The sequence below is a fragment of the Lobosporangium transversale genome (genome assembly GCF_002105155.1).
Source record: "Lobosporangium transversale strain NRRL 3116 chromosome Unknown BCR41scaffold_39, whole genome shotgun sequence".
Taxonomy (NCBI): Eukaryota; Fungi; Mortierellomycota; class Mortierellomycetes; order Mortierellales; family Mortierellaceae; genus Lobosporangium; species Lobosporangium transversale.
The window spans coordinates 358,394-375,936 of record NW_019029017.1 but is presented as its reverse complement, the minus strand read 5'-3'; the positions used below and the strand labels follow the sequence as shown (position 1 = coordinate 375,936).

Genomic DNA, 17,543 nt, shown 5'->3' with positions numbered 1-17,543 from the left:
TGAGCAGCCATAGAAGACGGCGCCATGCTGGTCTCAAAGTGGCTCGCGGACTGTGCGGGAAATGAGTTGCTTTCATTCTTTTCTTCTAAGAGAGCTTGCAGTTCCGTAATCCGCGCCTTCATCTCTTCTTCTGCCGCCTCAGACATTGCAACCGTATTCAAGAATTCTGACGCAAGTGACTCAAGTTCCTGACTCAATTGCTCGATCTGTTTCTCGTTCTCACGCACAATTGCTTTGTATAAAGATTTCTCTTTCTCTAGCCGCTGAAGTGCTGACGATGCATCCTCACTAACAGCGAGGTTTGTGGCAGACGACGATACAGATACTGGTCGCGAGGTTGAGAGAGACATCGCTTCTGCCTCAGAAAGCTTACTCTGCAATATTTCAATAGTTGCAAGGTGCTGATCAACTGTGGCCTGGAGGGCCTTAATATCTTCATCTACAGCTTGATGGCGTCGCTCCACCTCTTCGAGCCTTGTCTCTGCCTCGTCTCGGTCAGCTTCTGCGAGCTTGATTTTGGCTTGAAGGGCCTGGATAGCCTCTGTATGCTCGGTTTCTTTAGTCGACAAAGTGGCCTTGAAGGAGCTCGCTTCCGCATCAAGAGCTGCCATCTTTTCCTTCAACTCTTGCAGGACTTGTTCCTGCTCCTTTGTTTTGGCCTGGCTTTCGTTTAGCTGCTCAAGTGAGAAAGAAAGCTCAGTTTGAATTTTCCCCACCAGCTCACTTGTAGCCTTATCTGAGCTTTGGACTGTCATTTCAAGCTCTGTGATCTTCTGTTCCAGCTCAAGAATTAGAGCCGCTTTAGATGCAAGGGCTGTATTGTACTCGTCAGTTCGCTGATTCAATTCCTGCTCTAAATGCTCTCTCGCTGCAATTGTACCTTCATGTGCAGAGACTTGAGCTCCCAACGAAGCGATCAATTCAACTTTTTCACGGATAAGCGTCGATTGTTGTTCAATCTCCTTCTCTAGAATTTGGATGCGCTCCTTGTCAGCATCCCATTTTGCCTGAATTTCGTCTCGACTTGACTCCAACTCTGCAGCCCTGGATTTTTCAGCGGCTAATTCCACAAGATGACTCTCAACCTGAGTTTGAAGTGCCTCAACCTTAGTGCGCTCAACCTCCATCTTTTCCAGCAATTCGAGTAGCTCGTCAGCATACTGCCCTTCTGCTGCGCTTGTAGCTGCTGCAAGCTTATCTTTCAGCTCATCCGCTACCCTAAGCGCCTCCAGCTCAGCTTTGGTTGACCGCTCCTCCAAATTTTGAATTCGAGCCAAGTTCTTCTCTAGCTCTTCAAGATGCTTCGATTCACTCTCCTGTGAAATCTTGAGACGCTCTTCAAGATCTGAAACCGCCAAGTGGAGCATCTCTTCCTTCTCCAGTACAGATGCGTGATCTTTTTGTAATTTCTCCAATTTTTCTACCAAGATAACAGTCTCTTCCTTAAGAAGACGTTCTGATTCACGAGCCTCAGCCAGCTGGGCCTCAAGCTCGTCGATTTTGCTGCTTTTAGTAGCTTCTGAATCTATCAAAGCAGCGGTCACAGCCAGCTGCTGGACGACACCCTCCTCTTGTCCTGGATTTGAATCTGTATGAGCGCTGTCAGTCCTGGTATGACTTGCTATGGACTCTTTAGCCTCTGTATCCAAGGTGTTTTGCCTAACTTTTTCAGACTCCAACTCTCGTTCAAGAGCAGCCTTGGCTTCCCGCTTCTCGATAAGTTCCTCTTCACACTTTGCCTCCTTTGATTCACGCTCCTCTCGTTCTTGGTCTGACTCTGTGACTACTGTTGCGGTCTCTGCATCTGCTATCTCTTGATGCCGGCGGATTTGCTCTTCTAACTCAAGGACCCTTTCAGATAGTAGTTTAAGCTCTTGTTCCTTTTCGTTAGTGTTATTCAGCTGTAAATGAGGAGATACTGCCCTTGAGCGCAACAGCTCCTCCTCCTTCTTCTTCAAGGCTTCTTGAATCCGCTCCTCAATTACTTCCTTTTCTTGAGCAAGTTTTTGTTCTAGCTGTTCGATATACTGTTCTTTCTGAGCTTTGCGTTCCTCTACTTCTTTTAGCTGCTGCTGAACAGTCTGCAGTTGTCTCTGAAGTTCCTTTTGCTGATTCCGTGAATTAGCAGCTTCATCTGACTCACTACCGCTACCCGACTTGAATTGCTGTTGCTTTCGGAGCAACATCCGGTTTTCGTCCTCGATAATATCAATCCGACCTTGTTGTTCTTCTAGTATAAGCTCCGAGTGGTTTAAAGCTGCTTGTGTCATAGCCAAATGAGTCTCTAGTCCTGAAATGACTTTTTCGTATTCTTCAATGACTGGCTCAACAAACTCCTGAAAAGATTTGGTATCAAGGAGCTGTGGAATGACTAGGGGCGCAATATTGGGCCGGGACGTAGGTGAAGTAGCTGTCGTCTCACTCGCACTGCTGGCACCCGTACGAACTACGTCTGTCCTGATAGTAGACGAAATATCCGAATAGCGGTCCTCCTCTTCCTGGACGGCATCCAAATAACTATGACTGATATCAGTGGAGAGTGATTCGCGACTTTGATAATGAGAGAGCCTCGTTGAGGGTGAAGGCGAGAAGGCACGGTCACTCAGAGCATCGTCGAGTCCTCCAGGCGCAAAAGTAGCAGTTGATTGGATTGAAAGACGACCTGATTGGATAGTTTTGGGACTTGGGCTGTCTAAGGCTGAATTCCCATTGTCATCTGAACCCACTCCCATTTTAGTATTGGCTTCCTTGAGCATTTTTATCTCCATTTTAAGCTTCTGGATGATGGAGCGCAAGTATTCTGGGTTGTCCATATTTACTTCCTGGTTTAAAGTGGAAGAGTTTTTGATGTTACGTGCGCGGTTTGCATACTTGAGTGTATTCTATCATCCCATGTTCAGATGAAAAAACGATTAGATTTCCATTTTTTTTTTTCTTTTTTTCTGCTAAATCGATACTAAACCCTCACTACGAGTATTCCCATGTGTAATAATAACTCATCTGTACTCACAAGAGTCTCATTAAGATTAATTTCGCTTGGACTAACACAGGCAATCATCAGGGCCAGTGCATTGCCTCCCAATGAGTCCTGTAGCAACCTCGTAAGTTTTGAATCACGATATGGTACATGACTTGCTTTTTTACTAGGATCCCCTAGTGCGGAAATAACATTTCCTAGTGCATGAAGCCCTGCATTGATGCTGATTCCCTCTTTTGCACGATCACCGATGGCCGATGTCCGCTTCAGACGCTCAGAGCCAGCCAAGTCCACAAAATGAAATTTACTATTTAGAACAACCCATTCGCCATCAGGCTCTGGATCATCATTTGCGGTCGAAATCGGCGTTGAAGGGGCTGTTAATGCTGTTATATCGGACAGAGTGCTCTGGCGCTTCAGCTTTGAACCTGGAATAGCGATTCCGCTTGAAAATGGCATAGGAATACTAGATGCCCCCATGGTAGTTGGCGTTCCGGGTCGAATCGAGGCTGGTGATCCTGGTACGATACTAGTGGTATTGCTTAGACTGGGTGACCTGGGATGTGCATTTTTGGATAACGTGGGAGAATTTAAAGAGTCTATGACGGGTAATGGTGGAGGAGGATGGGTTGGAACAAACTTTTCTTGCCGTAAGGTTATGCTGAAGATAGCATGGGATCTAGATGATTTTTCATTCATCTCTGTGGAATGTGTCTGTCGGTTCTGAGAGCCATACCAAAGTAAACTATTTTTTTTTTTTTTTTTTTTTTTTAGTTATAATCTGGTGAATGATTACACATGTGCATTATTACTCTTGCAGCATATAGTACTTACTGGATGACTTCCTCTACTGATGCGACAGCAATTTCCTGTACTCCTGTCCAAAAAATATTTCCCTTTGTATCTTCACGAATGGTTACGGGAGGACGAAAATCTCCTTTTGCCAATAAATCGATTAGATCTTCGTTATAAATCTCCACAAAAGATACGCGAAAGCTTGTCTTGAGAGGCGGGATTTTATAGCCTGGGTATACAGGAGGTGGTTTTCTAGCATCATGAAAAAGTTGTGCCACTGCGCGTGGGATGATACCTGTGTAGATATATGGTGCAAAATGTTTTTAGGTGGATACATTAGCACGTGCGCGAGCCATCCCTAGTTCCTGCATGTATACACTCCATGCTTGTGACAAGTCCGTGCATATCCAGACTATCCCCTTCAGCTTCAAGCGAATGCTTTTCAGTGTTGAATTTACTAACCTTCTGAAGGGCTACCTCGGTCCTCAGATGATGGTGCCCCAGTGCCCATAGTATATGTTTTTCCAGAAGAAGTCTGGCCATATGCCATAATCGTTACATTGTAACCTATCATTAATTAAATTGTTGGTGGAAAGAAAATGCATGAAAAATCAAGTCATTTTGTTTTTATGTTACCATTGATGTAGTTTCCAGTACAGACTGTCATTATTGCAAAGCAGACGAACGAACAGCCATGCAGGGGGAGGAGCTCACTCTTTACCTTCCATGAATTTGTCAACCATTCGTTTGACACTGCCTTGATAGATCTCCTCTTGTGTAGCGTTAGTACCAAAGACATGGTCAAACGTGAAATATCTTTGGACTGGGACGACTACAACTTGTTGAGGTTGGTCGTGTGCAGGCGCACCTGATGCAGAGGATAAAGATGAGGGTGTAGGCGAGCGTTCAATAACTGAGAGTACTTCTGTCTCAGCGCGCCCTCGAGCTTTGTTTACATTCTTTGGGTCCGTTATGATGGGTCGGATCCGAAGAGCTATTGTAGTTTATATCAGTTGAATAAAAAAAAAAAAAAAAAAAAAAAGCAAATATTGTTGTGAGAGAAAAGCAAACTATTTTACTTGGCTGACTATACGCTGACCAAAAGACTGTTATGCTTTTTATGTTGAAGGTCGCTGTGTGCACATCAACTCGAAATGAAAAAGGGTGGGCAATAAAATAGGTGTGAGCGATGAGAGCGAGTATCCTTGTGGTTTAAAGGATTGAAAGAATAATATGTTGAGCTACTGATAAACCGCTAGCAATCTGACAAGCAATTAGAGCGCACAGTAAGAGCATCTATTTTTTCCTCTTTTAAACAATGCCATTCCTGCAAGGCAGAAAATACAGCCTTGATTGTATTGCTTAAAAGATGAGCATGATTGTTGGAGCTTTGCTGTAAAGTCGATAGCATTTTTTTTTGGACTTGGATGGTTGTAAGAGTAAAATGAAGACGGCTTTTGGCATACATACCGACTTGGACAGATGTCTCAATGGCCGCGGCAGTGCCTTGTGCCTGAGACTGTCCGGTCATGCTTCAGGCGCCACGGTAGAGTTGAGTTTAATAGGAGAAAAACCTCTGACTTTGTTATTCAAAATAACAGTTCAGGGATCTACTATAAAAAAAATAAAATAAAATAATATATATATAAAAAGCATTAGTATTTTTAATGCCTTTCAAATCGAATGTTGCACTTTGAGGCCAAAATGACTGAATTGCCTTTTTCAAAAAGAAAAAAAAAATGGTGGGGCTGTGTTCTGTTTTGCAGGATAGCAGGATAGAAGTGAAACGGAGACGAGTTGGAGGAAAAAAAAAAAAAAAAAAAAACCTGTTGATAATAATGATGACACAGAAGAAGGGAGAGTTGAAATCAACGTTGAAGGCGAATATGCATGAGACGGTCAGCAGAAGAAAATGGAGATGTGAGTGGCAGCCGAGGGGTGAATGGAGAGGATTGTTATGGTGTCGTCTTTTGAAATTCTGGTGAAAGGCAAACAAATGGACGTGTAGAGTGTTAAATAACGAATGGAATGTGGTATGATGAAAGATGTGTAGACAGGCGAAGCAAACAGCCAAGAAATGAGAGTCAGGAGAGAGAGAAAAAGGTAAATTGAGTGGGACGAGATGTGAGGTGATAAGGTGCAAGATGGTTTGTACTTTGTGTATCTCTGAGTGCGTTGCTGAGTGGTGTTGATGTAATGTGATGATACTTGGGGAAGAAATTAGAACGATCTCAGGTCTGCGTGAATCAAGGGGAGGGCGAAGGCGGAGAGAGGAAGAGGAAGAGGAAGAAGAAGAGGTAGAGCAAATGGGGTGAAGGAAATAAAAAAACTTACAGAGTTGCAGAGAGATGTGTAAAGCAGTCAAGACTAGGAAGGATGGGGTATCAAGAAGGGTACGATATTGCGAATGTAAATGTGAATGAGAAAATGAGAATGAGAATGACAATGGCACTAGCAATGAGAGAGTGAGAGTGAGAATTAGAATGAGACTGATGGATAAGTACAAGAAAATGAAAAAAGAGGGGTTAAAAAAAAAAAAATACAGAGAGAGAGCAAAAAAGAGATTAATTGATTAATAGTTTTGATGCACATGGGAGATGGATATTGAATTATGTAAAAAGAATATATTCATGGACATGGGAGGACATGTCCAATAAAATTTATTCTCCAATGACAAAAACAAACAAACAGCAAGCATGCGCAGATACAAAAAGTACAAAAGTTCGAATACAAATAAATGTCTCTTCATTGCTGCTCAATGGTGCTCAAAGACAGAAAGACATTGGCATGAGCTCAAATGCTGATAGACTCGTTTATTTTTTTGTAAAAAAAAAAAAAATCAACGTGAACATGCTTGAAATGGTAGCCAATGTCATGTAGCCTTGACTGGTTCATGCAGTCGCACCTTGATTATTTTTTTGAACAACTCAAATGGACAAGCAGCCAATTAGCTTCCTTGTTGCGGATAAAAAACAGCCACCAATGAATGGACCGAATATGAATGCGCTTTGCCTTTGAATGAATCAAAAAACCTTTATATCTACATGTATTAGAACAGTAGCTATTTACTTCTTTTTTTTTTTTTTTTTTTTTTTTTTTTGCTTGTTTGCTTGTATCCATGCTTATTTCCTTTCAGCTTGATGCTTTGCCAAGTATTCGAAAAGCTCCTTATGCATTCGGTACCAAGTTGGGATTAGATGTGTAAGTTGATGTTTCTCTGCTATCTTGATTGGGTTCGAAAAGATGACTTCGGTTTCCATTGGCCGTCCTTCCTCAAAATCCACTACCAAACTGGCCTTATATCCTTCAAACAAACTTTCACTTGTAGCTATGCTCTGGCCTACCAACGTAGGAGGTACGTCATAACCCAAGGCCGAGCCTAAAGCGACGACTTCTTCCATGACTGTCACTAATAACTGTTTGTACTTCTCACTTGCAAGGACGTTGGATACAGTCCTGAGTTCCGAGAGGATGGAAATAAGATTCATAGAGACGCTCCTATTAAGAAAGACATAATTTCTGATTGTGAGCTTTTTTTTTTTTTTTATAAAAAAAATCACTTCCTCATCTATAACAGAAGGTAGAGAATGGCTAACTCACCAGACGAGCTTTCGCCAACGGTAGGATTGAATCTCGTCCGTGATAGTTGTACCAATATCTGCCTTTTCACAGAGCTGACCAAAGATCTGGAGAACGCTTTTGGCATCAACACCTTTGACAGGCTCGAACAGGCCAATGATCAAATCCCGAAGGTGTCCCGAGTGAAAAACAACACCAGCTTCATTTTGTGTGACTCCAATGTAGGCAATAGTCGATAAAATAGGGTTACGAGGGAACCGTGCTTTGATTGGGTCTTCAATTCCAATGCCATTCTGAATCAGGACAATGGCAGCGTTGGGAGACGCATTGACAGCAGGGGCGATGATGTCGGCAATGTTGTACACTTGAGGCAAAGCCTTCATACATACCATGATAAAGTCAAACGTCTCACAAGGCACAGTATTGACCACTTTTTTTTTTTTTTTTTTTTTTTTGTTTTTTCGTGAAACGAAAAATAAATTAATGAAAATATTCTATACCGTTTATGGAATATTCATGTCGGATTGGAATGATCCTCTTGACTCATAAAACAATTTTTTTTTACCATGGTCGGGTCTGAAGATATGAGGGCCTTCGTCCCAAGCAGCGGTTTGAATCTTGATCCCTTTTACCTTAATAACCTCGTAATTAGATCTACAGACGGTAGTAACGACACAGCCGCCTGATTGCTGGAGACGCCAGCTATAAAATGCGCCGATAGCACCTGTGCCAACTGTCATATAAACGAAGAAAATAGAAAGTTAGTTTATGGTCAACTGAAGATATATATAGGGTAGTTGCAATAGTTTCATGTGAGAGAAATCATTTACAAAGGACGAGATGATGGTATAGCTCTGACTTCTCAATGTCTCTTTAAGGCTCATAAAGACAGGTATATCCTGCCATGTCAATTAAAAGTCAAGAAAGGACACACAATCGTGCTCACACTCCGCTCATAAACACTACACAGATGGACTCGTTTAATCTTACCTGTGAGAACGCGAAGTTGATTAGCCAGAGTCATCATTGGTATAAGGACTATGTTGTGTATGAAAAGAATGGAGGGAATGGAATGAGGAAACAAAAACAAAAAAAATAATAATAATGAGCGATGTCGAGGAAAATTGACGGAAAAAATCTGTTTGACTCGTAACATTTGAGCTGGTCAAACAATTTCGTACAGTCCCAAATTCTTCTCACGCTCTCCACATTCACACAATTTTTGGGGTTCCATAAATTACATCGTGGTGTCAAGTTGCCCAGGACTGTGGATCATAACAAGTATATTGAACATCCACGATTTCATTGATCCCCCCAAGTAGGTGGAAGGAAACAAACTCTCGATGAATCATGATCCTTGACAGCTTGACGGTTTGGTCCAACCTGACGGAGTAACCTCCAACAAGTTCATTGAAAAAGAGCCAATACCCGCAACTTGTGTAGTAGTTATTCATGGTAAAATTTTATAAAATTATTGAAAAAACGGGTAGTTCAGGAGTAACTTAATCCTATCCAATTATCGATTCTTTTCATGTCTCTTTCTTCTTTCTTCTTTCTTCTTTCTTCCATTCTCATTCTTATTCTCGTTCTTATTCTCATTCATTTCATTCCCCCCCCCCCCCCCCCCCGTCTCAACTGCATCATCTCTTCTTTACCCTCTCTGTCTACCATGATCACCTCATTCCTTGCCCGCTCGACGCGTGCCAGCGCCCGTCTGTCAACTTCGCTTACAACGCCTATTTCGGGTCTTCGCTTCAAGTCCACTGGTATGTTTGTCTTCCCCTGTTTAGAAAACAACTCTAACTCCTAAACTACATCATTAAATACTTCAGTTTCTAATGCTTTGATCTTGAATACTTACTGTTATCCGTGGGTTTGCTCAATTCCATTTATTATGTTTGACTAGATGTAAGTCCTTTGTTTCCTTCTCTCAAAGCAAATAATGCAAATCAGCCTTCAATTTTTTTTACCCACGGTTAGAGGCCAAGCAAAATTAAAATTAATTTTTAATCTGACATTTAAACAGTCCAAGGTCAAGAGAATCGGGTTTGTTGGTCTAGGCAACATGGGTCTGCCCATGGCGACCAATCTTTTCAACGGTTTCAAGCATGAGGCTGATTTTATTGTTTACGATATCAACCAAAAGACAACTTCCACTTTTGTCAAAGACCATAACACGGATCCTAATAATAAGGATAAGGTTAAAGTCGCAAAGAGTCCTTTGGAAGTTGCGCAACAAGCGACTGTCATTGTCACCATGCTGCCTGCTTCGCAACATGTCGAAAGTGTGTACTTTGGAAAGACTGGTCTTTTGGATGGTCTGACAGACAAACACTTGGTCATGGATGCCTCTACTATTGACCAGTCCATGGCCGTCCGTGTTGCCAAGGATTTGCACGAAAAGGGTGCAAAAGCTATTGATGCACCTGTTTCTGGTGGTACTGCATTTTTTTTTTTTTTTTTTTTTTTTTCGCCAATTGATCGAGATTCTAAACTTTCAACAATCTAAACAATGTTTTTATTATTATTATTATTATTATTATTACCTTCCTAACTTATCGATAAATGGCATTAATGAAAGGAACGGGAGGTGCTCAAGCTGGAACACTCACCTTCATGGTAGGATCTCGGACAGATGCTGACTTTGATATTGCTAAACCTTATCTTGCAAAGATGGGAAAGAATATTGTCTACTGTGGCACAAATGGCAACGGTCAAGTTGCCAAGATCTGTAATAACATGCTATTGGGCATTTCCATGATTGCCACCTCAGAAACCATGAACTTGGGTGTACGCATGGGAATGGACCCCAAGCTATTGGCAGGGATCCTCAATACCTCAAGCGGTCGCTGCTGGAGCAGTGAGGTCTATAATCCCTGTCCCGGTGTTCAGGAGAACTCTGCGGCCTCAAGGGGCTACACAGGTGGATTTGGTATGCCCCTGATGGCTAAGGATCTGCGTCTGGCAGTCAATGCTGCAGTCGAGACAAAGTCGACAGTACTTCTCGGTGCCCTTGCTCAGCAGCTCTATAACCAGATGGCTGCCAATAAGGAATACGAGAATCTCGATTTTAGTGCTGCATACAAGTGGTTATCAGAGAACGGCAAGTGAAGAGTAAAAAAAAATAACATTTTGCATCTACAGAAAAGTATAAATATATTTTCTATATCTCTATTTAAAAGACGAAAAACTAAGTGGTTGCGAAATTAGGTGGCTGTTTCAAGCTGCGGCTTCATTGATACCATAAAAAAAAAAAAAAAAAAAAAAAAAAACTACATTAATAAGTAGCAGCTTGAGGATTCACTCATTTGTGAGTGGCAGGAGTGCGGATAGTCAATGATATAGACCCACTTAATTTTATTTATTTATTTTTACCATGTGACATGACCCTTTAACGTCTACGATGAACTGGAGATTTAAAACGTGAACCCGTTCTCTTTGTTTTACTGTTCTAATTCTTAATATTCCTCTCTCTTTAAATCCTTGCTTCCATATTCTTCAGGACATTTGTTTTCATTGCTTTCGTTTATTTTATCTGTTCAACTTTAAAAAACAATTATTTTGTCTGCCGCACGTTTCACACGTTCGTCTTCGACTGCTGCCACATGCTCCACACGTTCGGCGTCTGCTGCAACTTCCACAAGTCAGTTACCTGTCAAGCGCTCTCGCTCAATTTATGGCAGCTCGAACCACTAGAAAACCATTCTACCGTCGAATGGCTCCACATCGAGTGTACGACGCATCATCTGAGCACTAAGATTCCGGCGGGCTGTGCCACGCGCCATCCAAGCACAGCCTGTAGAGGAGCTAGCAGAGCAGCAAGCGAAGGATGCGGAGGATGAAGAGAAACTTAATGACAGGATCTACAGCTTCGTTGACGAGCGCGCCCTACTTAATTCCCTTGAACAGGAGAGAGAATGGAAAAGAAAAACAGAAGACGTAAAGAAGAGGCAAAACAGGAGCTGAGCTTGCAGTCGAGCTTGGCTGCGTGGTTTGCATGAACACAAGTTGCTCTTCTCAACACAGTTGTGTTTGTCCTACTCAAGAAGATTATAGGCTGGAGTTTTCTCCGATACAGGAGACATTGGTTTCCTCGGTTACGCCAAGCTTATATCATTAAGCTGCTGCTGAGCTCGCCACTCTAACTCCCCCACCAGTCTACCTTGAACCAAAGCCTCTTTCGCAAAAGAGGGGTAAAGATCATTTATATTACGCTATAGCCAAAATAGATCCTGTACACACATATTGCCCCAAGAGGCTGAAGAGGTAGGATTTGACTATTAAAAACTTCTTCTTCTCTATCCATCTAAAGACTTGAATGGCGATAACCCTATAATTGCTTTTCATAGGCCGTGTGTTTGTTTAAATAGTTGCCCGAAGGAAATGATTTCGCCCAAGACCAATAAAAATAAGCCATGCAAAATTTAAACTGCAACATGATATGAACATTGAAGACGACGTAAGAAAGTAACAAGAGATCAATGCTCCATTATGAGGCCTCTATTTAAGTTCTGTAGCCTCTCACGATCATTTACTAGAATACCTTTCGTTTTCAGCAGTTTCCTTAACACCTTATTTATTTATTTATTTATATTTTGGCGCTGTAGTGGTTGGTGTTTGCCGACCTTGGGCTACCGTCTTCACCGCACTTTCAGTAGTGTTGCACAGAATGTTATTCCTGAACAGAGGCAAAGATATGTTACTTTATAATCTTTTTATTTTTATTTTTATTTTTATTTTTATTTTTTATTTTTTATTTTTATTTTTATTTTTTATTTTTTATTTTTATTTTTTATTTTATTTTATTTGATTATTTTTTAACTCTATCGTTGTTACCGATAGTAGTGTTCCTAAAATGAGAGCGTGTAGTATTTACGGCCACTCAGGACACAACTGAAGTACACGTCTAAGCAATGAAGGGTGAGTTTCATATCCAATATTCCCATTGCGCCATCCTCGCTGATACGTTGTTAGTGACCCCGTACAAATCGAATCGAGCCTGCGGTGGCCTGCAGACGAAGCGTCAGTCCCGACGACCTCGGTGAAAGTGAAAGACCAGAGCAAAGGCGAAGGTATACTAACCTTAGTTTACAAATTACTATTCCTTTAACCTGCTGCGTGTTGTATTTTTAACCTTACATTATTATCATTGGTATTCAGCATATAATTGCCTTGTCAGTCTTCCGCGCAACGACATTGCAGTATATGCAATCACCTGGGATATAGCAGAAACACATGTCTCGAAAAAGCGTAGGTGCTTTTATAATATTGTTATTTAGATTTATGGTTCATGAAGTGAGCCAGTGAAGGTTCTGGAGCCAGTCACAGCAATAACAATAATAAAAAATAGCCCCAAGTTGCTGTTCATCCATTACATTCTTATTCTTACCATTCAAGTTGCATTCAAAGACAAAACTTGAAGCAATACGATACTTCTCTGTATCAAGAACAACATACTTTCTATCCCCCTTCTCTCCACTCCAAGATACAATAGTGCGTCATGGGGAAGAACAGGCCTCGCTATAATGAAAGAGCGAGAGCTTCAAGCAATAGAACATCGAAGCCACATCCCAATGCCAGAGATGGTGGACGAAAAGCAACTAAACCAACCGTTATTCAGCCGTAAGAGAACTTTTTTTTTTTTTCTTTTGCTCTATTGATCTTTGTACAGGAATAGTTGAGCCGCTCTCCAAATGCTTACAATGTCTCTCCATCGAACAGAGTTGATACCAATGCTGAAATTTTGGTTACCGGAAAAGTGGACACAGAAGCAATCAAGTATAATGAAGAGGTGTGTACTTAAAGCTACGAAACATGATCGACTACTACTTCTTTTTGCTTGATCTGTGTCATTAATCAACTGGAAGCAATGCTCGTCTACTTTATTTTTTAACATTATCCTTCTTCCATAGGCATCCAAGCCCCAAATGAGCAGCAAGAAAAAAAAGCGATTGGAAAAATACATTGTAAGCAAATACATTTATAATAACCAATGGACCAGATCCTACTTGTGAGCACATGGACTTTGGGTTTAGTAGCAAACTTTTTACAATGCATTTTTTTAATATTTTTTATGGCTATTGACCTTTATAGGAGAAAAAATTGAAGAAAGAGGCACGGGGCGATTTATTCAAAAAGCTGGAGGAACAGGCATGGTCTTCTGATCTCTTGAAGTCAAGTCGTACACTTGGACAACATAAGGAGACGACTAAGGAAAAACTCAGGAGAGCACTTCATGAAGAACGCCAAGGATTACAGCGATCAGATCCAACCGTCCGACTTTTTGTGGACAAGAAGTATGACTATAATGACCTGGAAGATGATGAATATGATGATAGTGACGATGATGGCGGTGGAGGCTCAAAAGCGAATGACAGTGACTTGGAAATGGAAAATGCAAAACCATCTATATCTGTGACATCAGCTTCAGAAATATCAAAAACAGTAGCCAGGTCAACACCTACATCAGTTGTTACAGGAAGCGCTTTGAAAGTTGGATCCTCAGTCCTCGTTAGAAAGTCCGCACCGGGAAAGAAACCGGTAAGATGAAGAATATTTGCACGAACCAGAGATTTCTATGTAAGGACGACTCCATAGTGCAGGAAGATCTGATTTATTTTATTTATTTTGGTTCATAGTCTCGGCTTGCTATGATCCGTGCACAAAAAGAGGCGACCAAACAAAAAGAGCGTGAAAGCTCGTTCGATAGTTCCAATTCTGAATACGATAGTTCATCAAACGATGAAAGTGAGAAGGCAAACGGCAAACATAATGGCAGTAATCAAGAAGGCGATCAATCAGGCGAGCCAGCCAGGAAGAAGCGGCGTGGCTGGATGACAGACCTAGGAGGGTTGGCAACAGCGGAGGATGGAGAAGAGGAAAAGCCCATATCCAATATTGATAGCCTTCCTGTGAGAACAGGAGAGTACGTTTCAAGCCGCATTGAGCCACAGAGAGACCTTTTGGGCAATAGAGTCGAAATAGTAGACAAGCTTGAAGAAGGCGATATCGGCGAGGTAAGCACATCACCCGTAGTATAATAATGTCGCCATTTGCTCAAGGTGAAGGAGAGACCATGCTGAAATAGATGTTTATTATGCTTCAGGCTTTCCATGTCCATGTAGACAGGGATCAAGAAATTCAGGAGATGCGCTTAACTCTTCCTGTTTGCACAGAGGAGCAACATATCATGGAAAAAATCATTTATAATGACATCATCATCATCAAGGGAGAAACAGGTTCAGGAAAAACAACTCAGGTACCCCAATTCTTGTATGAGGCAGGATACGGTAATCCCGACAGTCCCAACCCTGGCATGATTGGCATCACTCAGCCTCGTCGTGTTGCAGCAGTATCAATGGCCGCTCGTGTCGCTAGAGAGCTGAACTTGCCAGCATCAAAGGTTTCACATCAAATCCGCTACGATGCCACGACATCGCCTGATACTGTGATGAAGTTCATGACAGATGGTGTGCTACTACGGGAGCTCAATTCAGATTTCCTGCTACGCAGGTACTCTGCTATCATTATTGATGAAGCCCATGAGCGCAGCTTGAATACTGATATTTTGATAGGTGCTCTCAGCCGTATTGTGCGCCTTCGTCGTGAGGAGAGCAAGAAATGTCGTGAGACAACCAAACCACTAAAGTTGATCATCATGTCTGCTACCCTTGTCATTGAAGAGTTCACAAAGAATGAAAGACTTTTTGGTAGCCCTAACAAAGCCAAGAGAGCTACCGATGGAGATGATGATAAGGACTCGAATGAGATGAAAGAAGAGATCAAGGACCTTGTTCCTGTTGTCAGCGTGGATGTCAAGAAAACTTATGGCGTTACTATGCATTTCAATAAGAGAACACCGGAGATAGACTATGTCACAGAGGCGTACAAGAAAATCACCAAAATTCATACTCGTCTGCCCGATGGTGGAATCTTGGTGTTCTTATCTGGTCAGGCTGAAATCATGACACTCGTCAAAAAGTTACGAAAGAAGTTTCCTTTCGACAATAAGGCGCCAAAGTTCGAGACCAAGCTTGACCGTATGAGAAGAAGCAAGAAGGTCAAAACAGATACCAGTGATAAGAGGGAGGAAGATTCAAAAGACGACGCTCCAGCCAATCAGGCATTGGATCCTCGCAACGAAGACGTAGAGCTGGAGGACATAGCACTAGGAGAAGCTGAGACTATCCCCGAGATTGAAGGCATAGAAGAGGATGATGAAACATTTGACTTGGATGCTTCTGATTCAGAAGAGGAGTTGCTTGAAGGAGATGAGGTTTTGGAAGAGACTCCTGATGCTGGAACTGCACCATTATACGTCCTCCCACTTTATTCGTTGCTCAAAACAGAAGAGCAGATGAAAGTCTTTCAACCTCCTCCACCTGGCTCAAGAATGTGCGTTATTGCCACTAATGTGGCAGAAACATCGATCACCATTCCGGGTATCAAGTACGTAGTCGACAGCGGTAAATCCAAAGAACGCCACTATGATAAGGAGACAGGTATCCAGACGTTCCAGGTTGGATGGACATCCAAAGCCAGTGCCACTCAGCGTGCAGGTCGTGCAGGTCGTACTGGCCACGGTCATTGCTATAGATTATATAGCTCTGCCGTGTATGAAAACGAGTTCCCCACCGCGTCTGAGGCAGAAATTCAGAAGATGCCCATCGATGGTGTTGTACTGCAAATGAAAAGTATGCACATTGACAATGTCGTCAACTTCCCCTTCCCTACGCCGCCAAATCGCGAGGACCTTCGACAGTCGGAACAACGCCTGATTTATCTGAATGCTCTTGAAAATACTAACAAAAAGAGTATCACTGAGCTTGGCAAGACAATGTCAATCTTTCCTCTAGTTCCTCGTCTCGCCAAAATGTAATGTGCTGATAGCACTTGAATGCATTCTGATGTTGACTTACAACTATTGACCAATGAATACGAATTGACTTTTTTTTTTTTTTTTTTTTTTTTTCAGGTTGACGCTTGCGCATCAGGAGAATTGCTTCCCATATGTAATTGCTATTGTCGCTGCGCTTTCAGTCGGTGATATCTTCGTAAAAGAATTCCAATTAGATATCTCTAGACCAGGTGATTCGGATGACGAAAGCGATGATGAGTCCTCTACCAGCAAATGGAGTGGTCCTCAGCTGGATGAACTGGATGAGATGGAATTACAATGTATTAAAAACGAAAAGATTCTTCGCAAGGAACAGAATAAGCGAACTCGGCAAAAGTTCTACAAGTCCCAAGCAATCCATGAGGCTCTAGATCCCCTGAACGATATGGCTAAAATTCTTAATGTCGTGGGTGCGTATGAACGCGAGACAGACAAGGAGAAGTTTTGCGTAGAAAATTTTGTCCGATACAAAGCAATGCAGGAAATCCATCAACTTCGTGGGCAACTTACACGCTTGGTTCAAGATAGCTTTGCCAATAGTCCTACAGTATCTTCGCTAGTCTTTGATCCTTACATGGAGAAACCCACGTCCAGACAACTGACTGCTATACGTCAGATTGTAGCATGTGCATTTTTAGATCAGGTCGCTGTTCGTAAAGATTTGGTTGGCACAGTAGAAGAGCACTATTCCAAAAAGGCCAAGGCAGTACCTTATGTGACAATGTGGTCCAAAGAGAGCGTATACATCCATCCGAGCTCGGCTCTGTTCGGCCTCAATATGGAAAAGGCACCTCCTATGGTCGTATATCAGGATCTACAGAGAACGGTTAAGGCAGTAGAGATCGAGGGCAAGCCTTCCAAGACTTACCTCAAGGGTTTGACGGTCATAGAACCAAAGTGGATGGCTGCACTTGCTAATGGCACTGGCCTTATTCGTGCATCCAAGGAGCGGATCATGTAAGTATTTCATTCAAGATTTTTTTTTTTTTTTTTTTTTTTTTTTTTTTTTTGGATGATCAATAGCTCAAAGGCTTGTTTTTAACATTTGATATTCGTGTCATCTTTTTCGATTTCAGTAAAATTGACGACAAGACACAAAAAGCCATGACAGACATCACATTTGGTCCGAATTACTGGCCACTACCACCAATAGAAATCTGGCAGAGACGGGAAGGAACACGTTTGGTGCCCATGACCAAGGCTGAGATTACAGCTAAGAAACTTCAGATTAGCCGCAAAGCCAACCGATAGAAGACACCAAAAAAAAAAAAAAAAAAAAAAAAAATTGCATCTTAC

At 42.0% G+C, this 17,543-nt stretch overlaps 6 protein-coding genes across 6 annotated transcripts; 2 read left to right on the top strand and 4 right to left on the bottom strand.

Annotated features, from left to right (window-relative positions):
- Positions 1-2,747: 2,747 nt before the first annotated feature.
- Positions 2,748-4,668, bottom strand: BCR41DRAFT_289786 (P-loop containing nucleoside triphosphate hydrolase protein; the record flags this gene model as incomplete). The annotated part of the gene is made up of 6 exons (XM_022020337.1): positions 2,748-2,882; positions 3,011-3,405; positions 3,445-3,722; positions 3,812-4,067; positions 4,235-4,339; positions 4,494-4,668. Coding segments are annotated over 6 exons (1,344 nt in total), but the record flags the coding sequence as incomplete, so codon positions are not given.
- A 2,204-nt stretch (positions 4,669-6,872) lies between these two features.
- BCR41DRAFT_424663 (ketopantoate reductase PanE/ApbA-domain-containing protein) lies at positions 6,873-8,480 on the bottom strand. Its single transcript, XM_022030468.1, has 4 exons — positions 8,342-8,480; positions 7,917-8,084; positions 7,373-7,781; positions 6,873-7,270 (listed from the first exon to the last, which is right to left on the bottom strand). The coding sequence occupies exons 1-4, from the start codon at positions 8,376-8,378 to the stop codon at positions 6,895-6,897; spliced, it is 990 nt and encodes a 329-aa protein (XP_021878292.1). The 5' UTR covers positions 8,379-8,480; the 3' UTR covers positions 6,873-6,894.
- Positions 8,481-8,973: 493 nt separating this feature from the next.
- Positions 8,974-10,589, top strand: BCR41DRAFT_359854 (NAD binding domain of 6-phosphogluconate dehydrogenase-domain-containing protein). Its single transcript, XM_022025273.1, has 3 exons — positions 8,974-9,125; positions 9,378-9,789; positions 9,933-10,589. Exons 1-3 carry the CDS (start codon positions 9,021-9,023, stop codon positions 10,460-10,462), a joined length of 1,047 nt encoding a protein of 348 aa, XP_021878291.1. The 5' UTR covers positions 8,974-9,020; the 3' UTR covers positions 10,463-10,589.
- A 2,415-nt stretch (positions 10,590-13,004) lies between these two features.
- BCR41DRAFT_373447 (hypothetical protein) lies at positions 13,005-13,331 on the bottom strand (the record flags this gene model as incomplete). The annotated part of the gene is made up of 1 exon (XM_022026778.1): positions 13,005-13,331. The coding sequence occupies one exon, from the start codon at positions 13,329-13,331 to the stop codon at positions 13,005-13,007; it is 327 nt and encodes a 108-aa protein (XP_021878290.1).
- A 322-nt stretch (positions 13,332-13,653) lies between these two features.
- On the bottom strand, positions 13,654-14,377 carry BCR41DRAFT_373446 (hypothetical protein; the record flags this gene model as incomplete). Its single annotated transcript, XM_022026777.1, has 2 exons — positions 13,654-13,926; positions 14,015-14,377. 2 exons carry the CDS (start codon positions 14,375-14,377, stop codon positions 13,654-13,656), a joined length of 636 nt encoding a protein of 211 aa, XP_021878289.1.
- BCR41DRAFT_150487 (P-loop containing nucleoside triphosphate hydrolase protein) lies at positions 14,154-17,505 on the top strand. The gene is made up of 3 exons (XM_022019593.1): positions 14,154-16,225; positions 16,326-17,204; positions 17,324-17,505. Exons 1-3 carry the CDS (start codon positions 14,439-14,441, stop codon positions 17,496-17,498), a joined length of 2,841 nt encoding a protein of 946 aa, XP_021878288.1. The 5' UTR covers positions 14,154-14,438; the 3' UTR covers positions 17,499-17,505.
- The last annotated feature ends 38 nt before the right edge of the window (positions 17,506-17,543 follow it).